Raw genomic sequence first — 19,442 nt, 5'->3', positions numbered from 1 at the left:
GCTCTGCAGTCAGGTGAATTGGGAGCCACAATGCTGAAAAGCTCTTTGATATCAGGATTGGATTTAATCTGAGATCAGCCCGTGTACCTGTTTACCTACTTGTGTAGGGCAGGACTGAGTCCTGCAGAGCCGCCAGCAGGGCCTGCTGCTCCCTGGGGCACCCTCAGCCAGCACCAACCACAGCTCACCAAAGCTCTTCCCGAAAAGTGAAAGGCAGTTTGGAGGGGCTTCTATAAGAAAGTGAGTAGATTTTTCTCAAAGCAGTCAGCCCTAACTTCTCCCTTCCTTTACCTCCTTGAACAGATCCTCATGAGCAGATGGACACAATGTCCAACAGCAGCTCCATCACCTACTTCCTCCTCCTGGCATTCACAGACACACGGGAGCTGCAGCTCTTGCACTTCTGGCTCTTCCTGGCCATCTACCTGGCTGCCCTCCTGGGCAATGGCCTCATCATCACTGCTGTAACCTGTGACCACCGCCTCCACACCCCCATGTACTTCTTCCTCCTCAACCTCTCTGTTCTTGACCTGGGCTCCATCTCCACAACTGTCCCCAAAGCCATGGCCAGTTCCCTTTGGAACAACAGGGCCATCTCGTACTTGGGATGTGCTGCCGAAGTCTTTATGTTTGTCTTTTTGATGTCAGCAGAATTGTATCTCCTCACTGTCATGGCCTATGACCGCTACGTTGCCATCTGCACACCCCTGCACTACGGGACCCTCCTGGGCAGCAGAGCTTGTGTCCACATGGCAGCAGCTGCCTGGGGCACTGGCTTCCTCTATGCTCTCCTGCACACTGCCAGTACATTTTCCATACCCCTCTGCCAAGGCAATGCTGTGGACCAGTTCTTCTGTGAAATCCCCCACATCCTCAAGCTCTCCTGCTCAGATGCCTACCTCAGGGAAGCTGGGCTTCTTGTGGTTAGTGTCTTTGTGGGCTTTGGGTGTTTTGTTTTCATTGTGGTGTCCTATGTGCAGATCTTCAGGGCTGTGCTGAGGATCCCCTCTGAGCAGGGACGCCACAAAGCCTTTTCCACGTGCCTCCCTCACCTGGCCGTGGTCTCTGTGTTTTTGAGCACTGTAGTGTTCGCCCACTTGAAGCCCCCCTCCATCTCCTCCCCTTTGCTGGACCTGGTGGTGGCAGTGCTGTACTCAGTGGTGCCTCCAGCAGTGAACCCCCTCATCTACAGCATGAGGAACCAGGACCTCAGGGATGCCTTATGGAAACTGATCCAATGGGTGCTGTTTCACTGACAATAACCTGCCTCCCCTCCTCTCCACATTTCCTAGAGTTTATCTTAGGCCATTAGTCTGCTTTTTTCTCTTGCAATCATTCTATTTAGAGATAATTTTCTGGGTTCCTACTCCTGTGGAGTTTTGATCCTGTTGTGTCTGGCCTGTCAGACAGGAGCTCTTCAATTAAAGGGGATCTCTTGGGTGCAATGCCAAGAAAATGTCCAAGGAATTGGTCTTTTAAAGTTTCTGTTCTCCTTGTGTTCTCAGTGGTTTTGGGAATAAGCTCATGGTAAGGTTGGTTTCCACTGGACCAAGTGTTCTGCTTTTAAAGGCTCTCTTCTTGGTGTTCAATGCAGTGGAGATGGTGCATCAGCTCCCCATTATCTCCTCAGGTTGCTTCATGCATGACTGGACAGATGGCATGTACCCGACTCTGTGTAAATGAATTTGGAGGGGTCAGGAGAGGATGGGACTCACCACGTGCCCTGGGGTTGGAATGAATGGAGACTCAGAAGGTGAAACACCCTCAGAGGTGAAGTCCCGCAAAAGTAAAGCACTAAATCGAGGAATACACACTACAGCACTAAATCGAGGACTCTGCAGTTTCATGGGGGTCACTGGGAACCCTAAAGACACTGGGAAGGGAGAGTGGAGAGCTGCAGGAGCTGCCTGAGGACCCCCAGGGCCAGGACTCTGGTGCTGCCCTGGGGAGTGGGGCTGGTGCGAGCAGAGGAGGGAGCAAGTTCAGTGAGGCTTGAGGATCACCTACAAGATGAATTCAGGAGAGCAGCGAGTGCCTAGCCTCTGTTTCCTCATGGCCTTGTGGCCAGCATGAGCTGTGGGGCTGATGGGGAGCCTGAACCCCGCTGTCTGCCCCCCAGCAGCTGCTGTGGCCTTCAGAGGGGCTGGGGCTGTGGGGTGAGTGCCCAGAGCTCTGCAGCAGCCTGCGCTGGGCAGTGCCATGGAGCCAGCCCAGGCTGGGCTGCTCTGCTGGGCTGGGCTGGGCTGGGCTGGGGAGAGGGCAGGGGAGTGGGGAGAGGTGGGGAGGGTCTGGACTGGGCTGGAAAGAGCCCGGGAGAGAAAACCACCAGTGCAGAGCTCAGGTGTGTGAGTGTGCGGGGTAGGGGCAGCCAGCACTCCCAGTGCAGAGCCAGGTGTCATGGTGAAGGAAGCAAGGCATCCAAGGTGCAGAAGAGAGGGTCCTGGTCTGTGCCATGTTTCCAGGACACCCTGGGAAAGCTGCCCCAGGAAAATTGTCCCAGACCAGTCCCACCCACCGGCCATTTCCATCTCTGGGCACAATAATCCAGCCTTCAGGAAGGACCTTTGCTGCATGGTCACCCCCATCCTCCTCTGGGGCTCAGTGACACCCAACTCCACTGCCATTAGTAATACAAAGGGAAGCAGGTTCTGACAGCCATTACACACCAAACCCCACAGCTCTTGCAAGAGCTGGACTCTCAGCCAAGCCTCTTCTCAGACAGCTCCGGCTCAATCAGGCGTTTTTCTCGACCAATTTTGAAAATCTCCATTAAAAGAGATTTTACCAGGTGGCCTGGGTCTTTGCTCTGGTGTTCGGCTCTGAGGGATTTCTGATAAACCCAGCTCTCTCAGCCTCTCCTTGTCCATTATCTGCTCCAGGCCCCAGCCATCCTTCCGGCCTCTGCAGGACTTGCTTCAGTCTGTCAGGATCTTCCTTGTGCTGCTGAGCCCCAGGCTGGACACAGCAGTCCTGCTGTGGTGGTCCTGTAGTGGGTTAGCCTTGGCCAGCAGCCAGACACCCACCCAGCTGCTCACTTGCACCCCCAGCTCAAAAGGACAAAGGGAGAAGATAAGATGGACTAGCTCATGGGTCAAGATAAAGACAGGGAGATCACTTACTCATTACTGTCATGGGCAAAGAAGAGTTGACTTGGGGAAGATCAAGTGAATTTATTGCAAATTAAAATTGATTCAGATAGAGAGAAAGCATAGCAAAAATATTCAAGACCATTTCCCCACCCCACTCCTTCTTCCCAGGCTCAAATTACTCCATTGCTCCCAATTCTTCTACCCATCCCAACCCCAAGAGGAGCTGCGGGGATGGTGAATGTGGGTTATGGTCAGCACAGACCATCTCTGCCACTCCTTCCTCCTCACACTTCTCCCCTGCTCCAGAGTGGGCCCTCCCCACAGGATCCCACTGTGTTTGCCCTCAGGGCTATGTGCTGTTCATTTCTTTCCATCTTACTTTTCTCCTTCACACTCACAGAATGACAGAGATGTTGAGATTGGAAGGGACCTCTGGAGTTCATCAAGTGCAACTCCCCAGCTGAGACGCGGTCAGCTAGAGCAGGTTGCTCAGGACCTTTTCTAGGAGGGTCTGGAATACCTCCATGGACGGAGGCTCCTCAGCCTCTCTGGGCAACCTGTTCCAGTGTTTGACCACCCTGACAGTGAAAAAGTGTTTTCTTGGGTTCAGAGGGAATGTCATGTGTTTTTATCTGTGTCCATCACCCTTTGTCTTGTCAGTGGGAACTACTGAGAAGAATTTGGCTCCCTTGTCCTCATTCCTTCCCATCAGGTATTTATGCACATTCATAATATCCCCCAAGCAATGTTTTCTCCTGGAAAATTAGGGAAAAATTTATATTTTTTTCTAATTTTTCTCTGGAGTACTCCATACAGGATAGACATGGACCTGTCGGAGCTGGTACAGGGAAGGCCACAAAAGTGACCAGAGGGATGGAACCCTTCTGCTATGAGGAAAGGCTGAGAGAGTTGGCGTTGTTCAGCCTGGAGAAGTGAAGGCTCTGTGACTGCTGCCTTTCAGTAATTAAGGGGGGTTTATATGAACAATGGGGACAGACTTTTTAGCAGGGCCTGTAGTGATAGGACAAGGGGTGATGGTTTTAAACTAAAAGAGAGGAGATTCAGACTACATATAAGGACTTTTGTATGACGAGGGCAGTGAAACACTGGCACAGGTTGCCCGGAGAGGTGGTAGATGCCCCATCCCTGGAACCATTCAAGGTAAGGTTGGATGGGGCTCTGAGTAACCTGATCTAGTTGAAAATGGCCCTGCTCACTGCAGGGGGGGTTGGACTAGATGATCTTTAACTGTCCCTTCCAATCCAAATCATTCTATGCTTCTATGATTCTTTCTATGATTCTATGATAAGTACGGTGCTGGGATATCTTAGGTGACTGAGGAGCATTAGCTTTGAAAGAAGCTGGATGTGTTGCCTGGGGATTCACAGCTTTGGCAAATCCCTGCAAAACCACAGCTTTGTGTTAGAAGCAAAAGGCAGGGAGGACAAAAAGACATTTGTAAAGCCTAGGTACACAGTGAGGTGGGGAATCTGGGGGGGTGGCCAAAGTCTGCAGGAGAACTGCTGCAGGCATGGGACAGCTTGGGAGAGCCCATGGTGGAGATGACTGAGGGCCTTGGTGGGTCTGGGACTTGCCCAACACAACCAAGGTCTCTCTCCTCTCAGCTCTCAATATTGTCACTGCCACCAAGAGCCACACGGGGACACCATTTCCTTACAGCCCCATGGCCTCGGTGCCTCCTCATCCCCCCATAGAGTCCAGGCACTCCTAGGGTTGTCCTGCACTTGTCATCACACACCCCCACATCACACTGCTCCATCAAGAGCCCTGAGCAATGCATGAGGAAAAGGATCTCCCTTCCCAGGTGCCAGGGATCAGAGCTTGCCCATCCTTCTGGATGAAACCCATCAAGGGCTGACGTGGCAGCAGAGCCACCTGCCAATTGCCTTTGTCACCTGGAACCAGTGCTGACCTCTTGCCAGTTTAAGGCAGCCCCCGGGGAGCGGTACCTCCACCCCTGCTTCCCTTCATGGCTTCAGCTGTGATGGCCCTCAGGGGGCCCACTGACACCCTCAGAGTCCTGGAGATTTTAATCACATTTTAAAGGCTTCTTCAGTGGCTTGTTCAATCTCCTTCCGGTAGCTGCAGTTCAGGAACTTGGCACCAGAGGGCTCATGGAAATGCAGATACCCTAACATGCCATAGAGCTCTGCAGTTTTCTTTAATGCCTCCCTTCTTGTGTGGTTCATTAGGGAGAGTTCAGGAGTAGAGTCTAAATGAGAAGATGTCAAAAAGAAATAACATTTTAAAAAGATTTATGCGTTTTTATTATTTTCCTACTTACAGAATAAACAATATAGACAATCTCCGAGTCATATTGATCCCGAGGGTCTCATGATGAAGTATGAACATGTGGGAAAAGCCAGACCCTTTCTGTCAGACACTCTAGAGACACTCTTCATCCCACCCACCCCACCCCAACCTGCCCTTTCTCTCACCAGTCACCTGAAACTCACATCACTCATGTTAAAATTCGAAGCTTTTCCCACTCAGGCTGGAGCTGAATGTCTCAGCCTCCATTTCCTTCTGCTTTCCTTGGAGAAGTGGCTGCACAGAGACACAGCATTTCTTTTAGTTAACAAGAACAAAAACAAAAAAGGAAGAGTGGTTCAGTGAAGAATAAAAAACATTCGTCAGCTGTCCATGAAGTCCACGTTGCCTCCGCTAAATCCCACTTGTTCTTTGGAGGGGAAAATGTGCAGTGAGATTAGTAGGAAAGGACAGAGAGAAAGGCAATGAAGGAGCTGGCTACAGAGAGAGTCAGGAGACAGGAGCAGCAAGCTTTCACCTGCCTGAAGCTCCAAGCAGCACCTGGGTACTTGGGAGGGGTCTGAGGGAATGGAGAGTCACGGGAGGTAGAAAACCAGATGGACACTTAAAAAGGCATCTGTGCAGACAGTCTGCTGGAGAAGATGTCTTGAGAAAGGGTCCGTTGAATCAGGAGACGCGGAAATACCTAGAAGATTAGTGAGATTCAGTACGCTCCATACTGGACAGAGCAGTGGTCAAGCAAGTGCCGGGAAGATCAAGGTTTCTCCTCCCGAGAGCAGTACACATCCTGGAGAGTTTCATGATGGCAGCACATGAAAACATTCTCTCTCTATGAAAAGTATTCAAACATTTCAGCTGATGAAAATGTTCCCGTACTACATACATGTTGAGAAAATGTCCTCATCTTTGCAGGCCAAGCTCAGTTCCTGACTCTTCATGGTTTGCAAGGACCTGATCCAGGTGAGCATCATCTGTGCTATGGTCCAGCTGGTAGCTTTGCAAAGAAATTGCTCCAATACCCTCCAGAAACCTAGTGGTCTGTTTTCACAGTGCTGTGTTCCCCCTCCAATGAATGTCAGGGTCATTAAAGTCCCCACAGAGAGACCCATGTCACTGATCTGGAGACCTCCTGGAGTTGCTTAAGTAAGAACTTGTCCACCTCCTCCCCTTGATCACCAGTTCTTTTTCTCCCACCACAATGTCACCCTAACTGGCCTCTGCTCCGATCCTCGCCCACAAGGGCTCACCCAACCTGTTGACTTTCCCAGCAAGGAGCTCCCGACATCCAAGCAACTCCTTCACACAGAAAGTATTCCTCTTCTCATGCTCCCAGCCTGTGTCTCGTGAAGAACCTTTATCCATCCATTGCAGCACGCCAGCTGTGGGAGGTGTCCCACTGTGCCTCAGAAGTCACAGCTTGTGACAGACCTCGGGGCTCCAGCTCCTCCTGCCTGTTCCCAGTCAGAGGAGAGTGTTGCACATGTGGGCTGCAGCCCGTGAGTTGTGGCTCCAGGCCAACCTCAGCCTTGTCATGGTGAACAGGGACACCAAGCACCCAAGAGCCCATGTACGCAAAAGCTTTGCTGCATGGCAGAGACATGCTGGAGTGGATGGCAGACGGCATTGTAAGAAAGACTTGAGGTGCCCCAATAGAGAGCAATGCCTGCTGTCCCCAAGGTCAGAGAGAAACAGGGCTGGGCTGGGCAGCCCTGGCAGGAGAGGGCATTGCTGTCTGCGGTGTCTCTGCAGCCCTGCAGGGCCTTTGGTGGAGAGAGGCACTGATCTCCTGGAAGGACAAGGTGCTGCTGAAAGCGTCCTTGGGTGTGGACATCCTGTGATCTATGCCTACTTGAAATTCACTGGGCTCTTTGAAGACTGTATCGTCAAGAGGGTGAGTAAAGGATGGGGCAGAGGAGAACTAGAAGAAGCTGAGAACATAGGCCCACAAGTGGAGAGCCCAGTGCAATGTGCTTCTTATTCATGCGGTGCCTTGCATCTGCTGGATAGAGATGGGACAGGGCTGGCCTCACTGCAGGGGTGGCAATCAGTCACTTGCACACAAGCACTGAAGGAATCTGAGATGGTGCCTGGGGTGTCTGTCACACACCCGCTCGGAATGGACATGCCTTTCCTGTAGGTCCTGTGCTGTCCCTGCCAGCCACAGGCAGTTTTGGTGGAGAGCCTTGGTGTGTCACAGAGCCCTACAGGCCTGTGTTTGGCCATTCAATGAGCAGCTGCCCTGAATTAGGTTAGGCTCTGTGGGGATGTGTGAGACACCTCGTGTTACAGGCAACAGACAGCTAGTCAATACAGCTAAAGGAGGGGAGAAAGAGAAAGACTTCCCTCTCCCTCTGGCACAGAACTCCATTTGGTCAGCTGGACACCTCTCTAGGCGGCCCTGAACAGCGTGAGTAGGGACAGGGGGTGATGTCCTAAATGTGGGCATCTGGCGTCATTTCAGCTGGCATCCTCACCAGGCTGCAGGATGATGCCCCCAGATGTTTCCCAATCTCTCAGTAGTGCTCCATTACCGTGGACAACATCTGGCACCTCAGATGTCACCAGATGTTTGTGTGTGAACTCCTGGTCTCCATCTCCATCAATGCCCATGGGACCACAGAAAAGGAGTGCAGGTGCCTATTTTTAGCAGACACCATGACTGAAGAAAGAGGAATCTCATGTCCTGTGGGTTTGTGGCAGGCACAGGAGGGAGCTGAGGTCCCTTCCAGCTGCAGGACTACAACTCCAGGAGGAGATGCCTCCATTGACTCAGCTAATTGTCTTCTCTCAGCATGGGTATAGGAGATGCCTCCCTGCCAGTGCCCAGGTGTCCTCTCTCATGATGGGCCAAGGAAGGGGGATTCTCAGACCTAACTGTGTCTCGGAGAGGAGAAAGGGCACTGCTACAAAGAAACGTCTCTGCGGAGGTGAGACAGGCAGCATCGGTGATTCCTTCAGTCTCTTTCCAAGGAGGTTCCTGGAGAGCCCCAGGGACACCTGGAGGGAGCGCCGAGTGGGGTGTGGGGCAGAGCAAGTGACGTCTTGGGCAGGTCCCCTCCTCCAGGGCTGAGACAGGCTCCTGGGATGGAGGGAGCTCATGGGAAGCAGGCGGCAGTGCAGAGAGACAGCTCAGCCAAGGAGCAACTCCTCTGCCAAGCGCAGCAGGGCTCTGGGAAAAGGAGTAGGGCAGAGAGAGATTAAAGGCAGCCTGGAGTGGGAGGAGAGAGGAGAGCTGCAAGGGAAGAAACCTTTACAGCCTTTGTCACGGTAAGTTTCTTGGTGCAGGGCAATGCAGCTGTTGTTCCTGGAAGAATCTCCTAAAGCTATCATAGCCCACAGGGTCTGTCAGGAGGACTCCCAGTCCAGGGGCTGATGGTAGACAAGGGTGAAGGGGTGAAGGCCGGGTGTGCAGCCAGAGCTGCCCAGGGCATTTCAGAGGGGACTTTTGCAGAGGAAGAGCAAGGCAGGGGATCCCTTGAAGGTAAAGACCTTTCCTGAGGCTGTGCTTTCAGTTTCCTGCTGTTTCAGAAAAAGGGGAAAGGCGCTGCTACCTTTGGAGAGGGAGACTGAGAGTCTGACCTGCTCCTTACTGCCTGCAAACGGGCAGTACCTCTAGAGAGTGCCTGCAACTGGATGGTTTCTTCAGGTCAGAGCTGAGCAGACAGGAGTGGGTGATGGGGTCTGTGATCCCTGACAGGGAAAACTTGGAGGGAGAAAACAGTTCCCACCAGGGATAGCTCCAGGCTGCAAACACATGGGCAGAGTGTTGTAGGAAACTCCAACCAGCAATGTCATGGGAGGGAGACTTTGGAAAGCTCCCTGTCATCCCCTCCAATGCAGACACCTTCCTCTGAGCAAGACCCCTGCTCTCGTCTCCCAACCAGCACAGCCTCTGCCCTCAAGGCTGCGTGGTCCAGGGCAGGAGGTGCCTCCTCTGCAGCCAGAGCTCTGGCACAGCAGAGGGGCGTCTCCCCTGACACGGGGCCGCTTCCCTCTGCAGCGCAAAGGGGCTGAGAGCAACTGCCCTGGGCTTTTGCTAACCGGGAGGTGCTGTGCCCTGCTGGGTGAGGAGAAGGCTTTCCTGAGTGCCCGGCTGCCTCTCCTCTCCTTGCTTCCCTTAGGAGGAGAGTCACAGGGTTTTTCTTTGTTCCTCCACCTGCTTGTGCTGCTCTTCTTCCTGCTCTTGGGCTCCCTGGCAGTAACGGTGGTGGTGTGGGGCAAGGGGTGGGGGTGCTGAGTGCCTGCTCTGGCCCTGACCTGGAGGGCGCTGCCCTGGAGGTGTTTCCATGGGACCAAGGTGCCCAAGCCCTCTCTTCATTTTCCTGGCTTGAGACCCTGCTTCCCTTCGCAGACATCACCTTCAGACACCTGATCAGGCTGGACAGGGAGTCCTGTGGGGCTGTGAGCATCACTCCAGAAGGGCACAGCTCTCCTGTAGGACCCTGGTGATGTCTGAGAGCACCTGATCTACTCAAACAAAGCAGCATCCTTGTCCTGTCCTCTTCATCATACTCCGCAGAGCTGTGCTGGAAAGGAGAGGTGTTTTGAAATCTGCACCTTGAACAGGACCCCTCTGCTCCCAGTACAGACCAGTGGCTTTTTCAGAGCAACCTCTGTGTGCAGTCCTCCTCCAGCTGGGAGTGGTGCAAGCCCAGAGCAGCTGGGCACCAGGCTGATGGACAGAGCAGCCCTCCTGGATGGGAGCACTGACGCAGGTTTACACTGAGAGCAATGGGGCAATGGGGGAATTTTACCCTTTCCAGTATATATGTCCCAAGTGGGATGGGGGTGTCTGAATACTAAAACACAGTGTAATGAGATGCATTTGCTGCACCTCATCTCCCACCTTCCTCTGTGGAAGAAAGCGTCCTTCGGAGCTTTCACCCTGCGCTCTAGTGCAGCACAGGGAACTCCTCCCCAGGAACCCTCCCTCCAAACACCCTGGGCTGTTGCTGCCTCCATGGGTCATTGCTGTAAAGCAGGGCTGACCCTCAAGGAGCCCCTGGGGAGAGGGCACGGCTCAGCACAGCACACTCAGCCAGCACAAAGCAGAGCTGAAGCCTCGGAGCTGCATAACACTCCCCCAGGAATGAAAAACTCCCTTAGGTATTTCACAATGAAGGAATCAAATTTTGCTCAGAGAAGCTTCTCTGAATTTTTCTGGTTTATCTCCTTTGGCAGTTTCCATGCCCAGAAGCAGCAGATGTCCAATGGCAGCTCCATGAACGAGTTCCTCCTCCTGGCATTCACAGACATACGGGAGCTGCAGCTCTTGCACTTCTGGCTCTTCCTGGGCATCTACCTGGCTGCCCTCCTGGGCAATGGCCTCATCATCACTGCCATAGTCTGTGACCACCGCCTCCACACCCCCATGTACTTCTTCCTCCTCAACCTCTCTGTTCTTGACCTGGGCTGCATCTCCACCACTGTCCCCAAAGCCATGGCCAATTCCCTCTGGGACACCAGGGACATCTCCTACGCAGGATGTGCTGCCCAGCTCTTTCTGTTTGTCTTTTTGATTTCAGCAGAGTATTGTCTCCTCACCATCATGGCCTACGACCGCTATGTGGCCATCTGCAAACCCCTGCACTACGGGACCCTCCTGGGCAGCAGATCTTGTGTCCACATGGCAGCAGCTGCCTGGGGCACTGGGTTCCTCTATGGTCTCCTGCACACAGCCAATACATTTTCACTCCCCCTCTGCCAAGGCAATGCTGTGGACCAGTTCTTCTGTGAAATCCCTCAGATTCTCAAGCTCTCCTGCTCAGATGCCTACCTCAGGGAGGTGGGGCTTCTTATGGTTAGTCTCTTAGTAGCATTTGGTTGTTTTGTTTTCATTGTGCTGTCCTATGTGCAGATCTTGAGGGCCGTGCTGAGGATCCCCTCTGAGCAGGGGCGGCACAAAGCCTTTGCCACGTGCCTCCCTCACCTGGCCGTGGTATCCCTGTTTGTCAACACTGCCATATTTACTTACCTGAAACCCCCCTCCATCTCCTCCCCATCCCTGGACCTGGTAACGGCAGTGCTCTACTCGTTGGTGCCTCCAGCAGTGAACCCCCTCATCTACAGCATGAGGAACCAGAAGCTCAAGTGTGCTGTGTGGAAACTGATAACTGGATGTTTTTCTGGAGCAATAAACTGCCCATCGTCTTCTTCATAGCTGTTATAACGTAACTCATTACAGGCGCAGCCTGTCTTCTGTATTTTTTGTCGTTGGTGGTGGTTTTTTACTTGGGATAAAGCTGTTGTCCACTTTCTAATTCATTCTCTCCTTTGCTTTTCTGATTGAGTGGTAGTTAAAATGAGGAGCCATGCTCTCTGTGTGTTTAAACAAAATAAAGAGCACTTCAGTGACTATTTTTTTTTACCTGAGATCCTTCCTCCAAGGCCTTTTTGGAGCTGCAGGGAGAGTTCCTTTATGCATGGATGGAGGGGAAAAGAGTCCCGGCATGGCAGCACTGCCAGGGAGCACCAGCACTTGGTCTTCAAGAGCTGTTCTCTTGCCACTTCCAGACTCTCTTCCTGATTCCTTGTGTTGGTGTCAGCCCTGACAGCTCTGGCAGCGTGGTGACAGTCGTGCTGTGTGGTCATCCTCTGACCGCAGGCAGGGACAGGCAATGGGCAGTTCTGTGACAGAGCTGGCCTCCACAACAGCTATTCCATAAAGAAGTTTGATGTCCTCAGGGCAGTGTCTGAAGGCTTAGGTCTTCTTCCTAAGCTGCTGTCAAGAACAAGCTCAAGAAAGTGCCCTAGTGAGGAAAACACCAGTGAACATCTAATGTGTGTGAGTGTGCAGGGCTGGGGCACATAGCAGTGTCCCTTGCACAGCCAGGCCTCCAGGGACAGACTGGAAGGACCAGCAGAGCAGGGTCTGGTCTGTTCCCATGTTTGCCTGACACCCTGGGCAAGGTGCCCCAGGGCAATGGCCACAGACCAGCCCCTTGCAACCACCATTCCCGGCACTGGCCTCTCGCTCCAGCTCGGAGAGGTTCTTTGTCCCTCCATGGAAGGACACCGAATGACTAGGTCAGAAGTCCATGTTTGCATTGTACAGAGGAGATGTAAGCATGCACATCACATATGTGAGCTGAGATGGTCCTGAGTGAGCACAAATGCCATCAGCTCTTCCTTGGGGTTCCATGAAGGCCTGTGGGACAGACACTGCCTTCAGGCCACTTCTCGATGGGAGCAACATCCCATGGGAAACCTCCTGAATGCAGCAGTGGAATCTGCTTCCTTGAACTGAGGTCCCTGTGTCCATTCCTCGTGACAAGGGGCATCGCAGATGAATGCACAGCAGGGCCATACACCGCAGGCAGTGGCAGCAGGAGGCCTGAGAGGCATTATGCCTGCTGCAGTGCCCTGCCTCTATGTGTATGAGGGAAAGACTGTGTCTCTGAACAAACCTGGGTGCATAAGGAGTCCACAAGGCCAGCTCAGATGTGGACGCCTGACAGAACCCTGCCCTTTCTGTCTGTGACTCCAGGAACAAACCCCCCTGGCCCAGGGAGATTCATGTCACCTGCCTTGCACAGGCTCATTGCAAATGCTCCTGGCTGCTCATGTCACCCTTTCTGGATTGTGCCCTCAAAGGTGTCAGAGCCATCAGAGAGGTTCTGGGGTCCTCGGAAAAGGCAGACACCAAACCTTTCTTCCAGAAGTGCAAGGAGGAGGACTGGGAGAGTTACAGGCTGGTCAACGTCACCTCAGTCCCTGGGAAGGGGATGGGCCAAATACTGCTGCAGCCACTTCCAGGTACTTGTAGGACAAGAAAGGGATTGCTGAACCTGTGTGGGTAGGGGAAAGAGGGGGATGTTTTGTATGTGGGCCTTAGCAACGGTTTTGACATGGTTTCGCATAATCTCTTTAGAGCCAGATTGGTGATACCTGGACTGAAGCAGTGGGTGATGTAGTGGGTGGGAAGGTGGTTGGTGGATCCAGCCCAAATGTCAGCAGTGCTAGAGTCCTGCTGGTGGCCACTTCCCAGTGGCATCCCTCAGTGCAATTACTGGGGCCAACACTCTGGAGTGTCTTCATTAACTGCCTGGATAATGTGCCGGAGTGCCTTTTCAGCTCCTTTGTGGGTGATGCCAAACTGGGCACAGCCCCTGAGCAACCTCATCTTGTTCACCCTGCCTTGAGCAGGATAGCTGGACAAGGTGATGTTCAGGGGTCTCTTCCAAGCTGAGGTATTCTAGGATTCAAGGAATCTTTTCATTGGAGAGCTTTTTGAAGACAGAATAGACAGAGGAAGAAGGAAAAAACAGAGAGACAGGGATTAGATAAAACTGATGAAACAAGCTTACTTTTATCTGTTCAAATACTGGGCCACAAGGAGGGTGAGGGCTGGGTACGGTATCATGTGGTCAAATGTGTCTCAGGACCTCATAATCCGTTAGGAAGCCAATGGCTGTGAAGGGGGCTGTGAGGTCACTTCTGCCTCTAGAGGTGAGAGGCCAACAGCAGGAATGTGTCTGGGAAAGGCACTGTGAGGTCACTTCTTCCTGAAACAGCCGATAGGTCAGCCCTTGACTCATGGCTGGGATATGTGCTGCTAAACTCCCCTCTGCCAGTGTCTCTGACAGGGCAGCAGAAGGCACCTTGTTGGTGCATTGGCTGGGAGACCCCCTCTGCCGAAGGACCCAGGCTCACTCCAGGAAGGGGGCTTGTATTTTGGCTGTCATGTCTCTTCTGCCTGAGTACAGGATGGGACAGCAGCAGCTACGCAGCTTGGTCATGTCTATCTAAGAAGCTGAAAGGCTCGCAGCCTTGGAAGATCATGGTGATGTTACTTGTGTCTGGTCAGATGAAGGGCTACAAGAAGGCTGATGGTTTTGCATGCCTGTTTGAAGGGTTATTTCCCAGATGGTGGAGCTTTCCTTGGAGGTAGGAAGGAGCAGGAGAGAGAAACAGTGCCACACAGTGCAGCTTGAATGGTGGAGACTGGACATGAGGAGGAAGAAATGTCACTGAAAGAACAGTACTGTGGTACATGAAGTCCTCCAGAAGGAGTATGAGGTCAGTCCATCTCCTTGTGTTTGAAGGAACAGAGTGTGAGGGTGGACAGACATCGGTGAATGTACGGAAATGGCAGGGTGAGAGCAAGGTGAGGAAGCGAGATGGGTGTCTGCAGCCTGCAGGGCAAAAGAAGTAGCTGTGGGACAGCGTAGGACAAGCTGTGGTGGAGACGGCAAAGAGTGGTGGCAAGGCTGGAAGTGGCCAAGAGAGCCCAAGTTCGTTCCCTTTAACTATGGCAATTGTGCCTGCCACCAAGGCCTATGAGGAGACATGTTGTCCTAAGGCACTGGGGGGCCTCATTGCCTCCTTGCACACCCCCAGTAAGGCTGGGAGCTGTCATAGCCTTGTCCTGCACTCAGCATCACCCCCCCACATCCCACTGCCCCAGGAAGAGCCCTGAGCAACGCGTGAGGGACAGGACCTGCCTTCCCCAGGGCTGGGGGTCAGCACTTGGCCTTTCTGCTTCATAAAACGAAGCCAGGGTTTCCTCAGCAGCTGAGCTGCCTGCCCATTCCCTTTGCCTGCCTGCAATCAGGGCCTCCAATTCTCTGCTCTAACGAGTCCCTGGGGAGGCTTTGCCAGTAATGGCCCTCAGTGGGGCTTATTAATACTTCAGGGTACTTTGGGTTTTGCTTTTGATGCTGACTCTTTGAGAGGTTTGTGCAATCTCTTCTCAATGCCTGAAGCTGAAGGACTCAGCAGAAATCCTCCATGGGGCTCACTGAAATAAAGCAAGCCCTAAGGAGCCATCTCTCTTCTTGTAATTTTCATCAAGTCTTCAGGAGTTGTACAGATAATTGGAGCTGTTTCCTAGCGTAGTTATGGGGAAAGATTTCAAAGAGCTTCTAATAAACATAAGGTTTTATTTTCAAGGGTGTATTTTATTATTGTTCAGTTTAGAGAAGAGATGACAGCAGCATTCTCTAATTGATATTGGTGCAGGTTGTCTCCTCAGGAGGTCTGGACTGGTAGGAGAAGCTGTCCCTTGAGCTCTGACAACCTCCCACCTCACCTCCCCAACCCCACCATTGCTCTCCTTGCCCACCTGGGACTTTTCCTTACAGCAGACTTCTCCACTCATCTCTGCAGCTGGATGGTACAGCTCCTTTGCACCAGCTCCCCCCTGCTCTCCTTAGAGACCTGGCTGCACACAGGCACAGGAGGGTTTTTCCTATTTGCAAGCAAAGGAAAAGTCAAGCATGGTCAAGTTCCATAAAGAAAACAGACTCTGCAAGCATATGCTAAGTCCAAGCTGCCTCTGATGAGGTTGCCTTTCTACAGGGGATAATCTTAGGAGAACTATTTCAGGTAGGGAGATCCAAAGAAGAGACATATAAACAGAATTAAAGAGTTGGCTAAGGAGACAATTAGACTGCTGCAAGACAGGCAAACTTTTAAGTCCCTGATGTCAAAGCAGCAACTGGATGGGGGAGAGGAATCTGAATGAAGAAAGAGTAAGGAGAGGAGAAACCTGGAGAATAAGGGAAAGGGCTTTTGTCTAGGCAGTCTGCATCTGAAAAGATGACCTTAGAAATGGTTCTTCAATCAAGAGAGGTGAAAACATATGAAAGATAAAAATTAATTTAATATAAATCATTTTAATTTCTTTTAATAATTTAAATTTAAACTTAATTTAAATATAAATTCAATACACCGTATAAGAGGCAGAACACTGGTAATGACGTTACACTGGAAGATCAATATTTCTTTGGAATATCCCTTTTGAGAGGTTGCAAGATTGATAGAGATCTTTTGTGATTGCAGACAAACTGATGTTGCAGCCATCGTTGAAAGAGGCCAAAAGCGCAACCCCGGGAACCCCAGGCTGTACAAGCTCACTTGGGGGAGGAGTGAGCCTTCCCATGAGTGCTCTTGGGGGACCTTGCTGGGCACCTCAAAGAGCAGGAGGTGTCCAAATGCAGTCAGCATGGATTAGCCAAGGGTAAATCATGCCTCCCCAACCTGATGGAGGAACCGCTTTTATGCACGAGGGGACAACAGAACTTTTGGCATGGTCTCCCTCGATATCCTGGTACCCAGGTTAGGCCATTACAGTCTTGATGGGTCGACAAAGAGATGGGTGAAACAGCAGTTGGAGGATGAGGCTGAGAGCGCAGTGGAGAAGGGGTCACACCCTACCTGGAGGCCAGTGGGCCATACTGGGGCATTGTGGGGCAGCACAGGGGCCTCTCCTGAGCCCTGTGTAGTTTAGCACCTGTATCCATGACCCAGAGGAGGCAACTGTCACCACGTTTGTCAATGGCACTAAATTGGGAGGACCATTCCTGTGCCTAGGGATGCCATTGAGGGCAAACCTGACAGTCAGAAGGACTGTCCAGTCCAGAACATCTGGTGGGAGTAGAGGAGGGGGCAAATTCAGTCAGGGTTGGGTGTCACTGACAATATGAATTCAGGAGAACCAGAGAGTGCCTAGCCTGTGTTTCCTCATGGCCTTGTGGTGCTTGGGGACAGAAGGCCAAACATGACCCAGCAGTGCGACCTGGTAGCAAAGGCAGCCAGCAGAGTCCTGGAGTCTCACCAAAAGAGCGAGGGCAGTGATTGTCTCCCCCTGCTCATCGCTCCTTAGACCACCTGTACACAACCGTGTCCATTTTTGGGCCCCCACTGGGGAAGGGGAGGAGGGAGGGAGCGCCTGTGGGGCTGCTGGGCTCTTGGCCAGAGATCACCACCACAGCGAGGGAGGTGTTGGTAACTGGCGGGGAGTTGAGTGGTGAGTCATCGAGCTGCTGAGGGGCCGGAGCACTTGCCTGGGAGGAGAAAGGGGAGGAAAGGGCCTTGTTCAATCTGCAGAAGAGAAGGCCTTGGAACTTCATAGTGACCTGCTATTCCCAAGGGGGAGGTTTTCAGGAATATGAAACTGGTCTTGTAACAGTATGGCTTGGCAGGAGAATTATAGGCAACAGTCAGATGTTGAGATGAGGAAGTTTCCGGCCAGAGATAAGGCAATGAGATACCTGCAGAGCATGGGGTGTTCTGGGCTGTAAACAGAATGTAAACCAATCCCCTGACTTGGGATCTCATTCAATGGAAATGTTCAATATTTGTCCTGACAAGGCCATGAGCAGCTGACCTAGCTGGAGCTGCCTGAGAACGGGCTTGGCTGAGAGACCACCTGTGGTAAGAGCTGTGAGATTTGGTGAGTCCTGACTGTCCAATCAGAAAATGCTTCCCTTTTTATTAATTATGACAGTGGCATTAGGTATCACTGAGCCCCATAGGAGGATGGGGGTGACCATGCAACAAAGGTCTCTCCTCAGGGCAGGGCTGTATGGACAGAGATGGAAATGGCCAGTGTGTGGGACTGGTCTGGGACAAATTTCCTGTGGCAGCTTCCCCGGGGTGTTCAGGGCACATGGCACAGACCATGACCCTCTCTTCTGCACCTTGGATGCCTTGCTTCCTTCACCATGACACCTGGCTCTGCACTGTGAGTTCTGGATGCCCCAGGGCACGTGGGAGTCCCCATCCTCTCCTCTCCTGACTTCTCCAAAGTATTTGCTAGAGAGTCTGGTACATGCCATGTGTCCTGTCATACAAGAAACAACCTGGGGAAAGAATGGGGAGCCGATAGACCATCTCCACTGCCATTAGACACCAAGAAGAGAGCCTTTAAAACCAGAACACGTGGTCCAGTGGAACCAAAGGTTACCATGCGCTTAACCCCAAAACCACTCAGAACACAAGGAGAATAGAAACTTCAAAAGACGAATTCCTTGGACGTTTTCTTGGAAGGAACTTTGGAAGAAGAGCCCAGCCTTCAGGCACTGCAGCCAGGAGGCTCCCTTTTATTGAAGAGCTACAATGTGATGGGCCACATGTGACACAGTGTTGTGCGAGGGTCAGACACAACAGGATCAAACCCCCACAGAAGGAGTATAAACCCAGCAAATTATCTCTAAGTAGAATTATCATGAGAGAAAAAAGCAAAATTGTGGCATAAGATAAACTCTGGGAAACATGCAGAGGAGGGGAGGAGGGTTATTCTCAGTGAAACAGCACCCATTGGATCACTTTCCACAAGGCATCCTTGATTTCATGGTTCCTCATGCTGTAGATGAGGGGGTTCACTGCTGGAGTCACCAGTACAGAGTACAGCACTGCCACCACCAGATCGAGGGATGGGGAGGAGATGAAAGGGGGCTTCGGGCAGGCAAACACTGCACTGCTGAGAATGACACAGAGACCACATTCAAGTGAGGGAGCACGTGGAAAAGGCTTTGTGGCGCCCCTGCTCAGAGGGGATCCTCAGCACGGCCCTCAAGATCTGCACATAGGACAGCACAATGAAAACAAAACACCCGAAGTCCGCAAAGACACCAACCACAATAAGCCCAAACTCCTTGAGGCAGGAGTGTGAGCAGGAGAGCTTGAGGATGTGGGGGATTTCACAGAAGAACTGGTCCACAGCATTGCCTTGGCAGAGGGGGAGTGGAAATGTATTGGCCGTGTGCAGGACAGAATCGAGGAACCCAGTGCCCCAGGCAGCTGCTGCCATGTGGACACAAGATCTGCTGCCCAGGAGGGTCCCGTAGTGCAGGGGCTGGCAGATGGCAACATAGCGGTCGTAGGCCATGATGGTGAGAAAGTACAATTCTGCTGACATCAGAAAGAGAAACAGAAAGAGCTGGGCAGCACATCCCATGCAGGAGATGTCCCTGGTGTTCCAGATGGAATTGGCCATGGCTTTGAGGACAGTGGTGGATATGGAGCCCAGGTCAAGAACAGAGAGGTTGAGGAGGAAGAAGTACATGAGGGTGTGGAGGTGGTGGTCGCAGACTACAGCAGTGGTGATGAGGCCATTGCCCAGGAGGGCAGCCAGGTAGATGGCCAGGAAGAGCCAGAAGTGCAAGAGCTGCAGCTCCCGCCTGTCTGTGAATGCCAGGAGGAGGAAGTGGGTGATGGAGCTGCTGTTGGACATTGTGTCTCTCTGTTCATGAGGATCTGTTCAAGGAGGTAAAGGAAGGGAGAAGTTAGGGCTGACTGCTTTGAGAAAAATCTACTCACTTTCTTATAGAAGCCCCT

The 19,442-nt window shown here is 52.2% G+C and overlaps 2 protein-coding genes across 2 annotated transcripts; both read left to right on the top strand.

Moving 5' to 3' along the window:
- The first annotated feature begins 326 nt into the window (after positions 1-326).
- On the top strand, positions 327-1,256 carry LOC148051735 (olfactory receptor 14A16-like). Its single transcript, XM_087735428.1, has one exon. It carries the CDS (start codon positions 327-329, stop codon positions 1,254-1,256), a length of 930 nt encoding a protein of 309 aa, XP_087591554.1.
- Positions 1,257-10,584: 9,328 nt separating this feature from the next.
- LOC148051734 (olfactory receptor 14C36-like) lies at positions 10,585-11,541 on the top strand. Its single transcript, XM_087735402.1, has one exon. It carries the CDS (start codon positions 10,585-10,587, stop codon positions 11,539-11,541), a length of 957 nt encoding a protein of 318 aa, XP_087591528.1.
- Positions 11,542-19,442: the final 7,901 nt, after the last annotated feature.

This window comes from Nipponia nippon, unplaced genomic scaffold, assembly GCF_047370975.1.
Source record: "Nipponia nippon isolate SJK-2023a ecotype South Korea unplaced genomic scaffold, ASM4737097v1 scaffold_56, whole genome shotgun sequence".
Classification (NCBI taxonomy): domain Eukaryota; kingdom Metazoa; phylum Chordata; class Aves; order Pelecaniformes; family Threskiornithidae; genus Nipponia; species Nipponia nippon.
This window is presented reverse-complemented; position numbering and strand designations above follow the sequence as displayed.

Excerpts from the sequence above, each read along its gene's own strand:
- LOC148051735 (XM_087735428.1), top strand. The coding sequence starts at position 327 with ATGTCCAACAGCAGCTCCATCACCTACTTCCTCCTCCTGGCATTCACA.
- LOC148051734 (XM_087735402.1), top strand. The coding sequence starts at position 10,585 with ATGTCCAATGGCAGCTCCATGAACGAGTTCCTCCTCCTGGCATTCACA.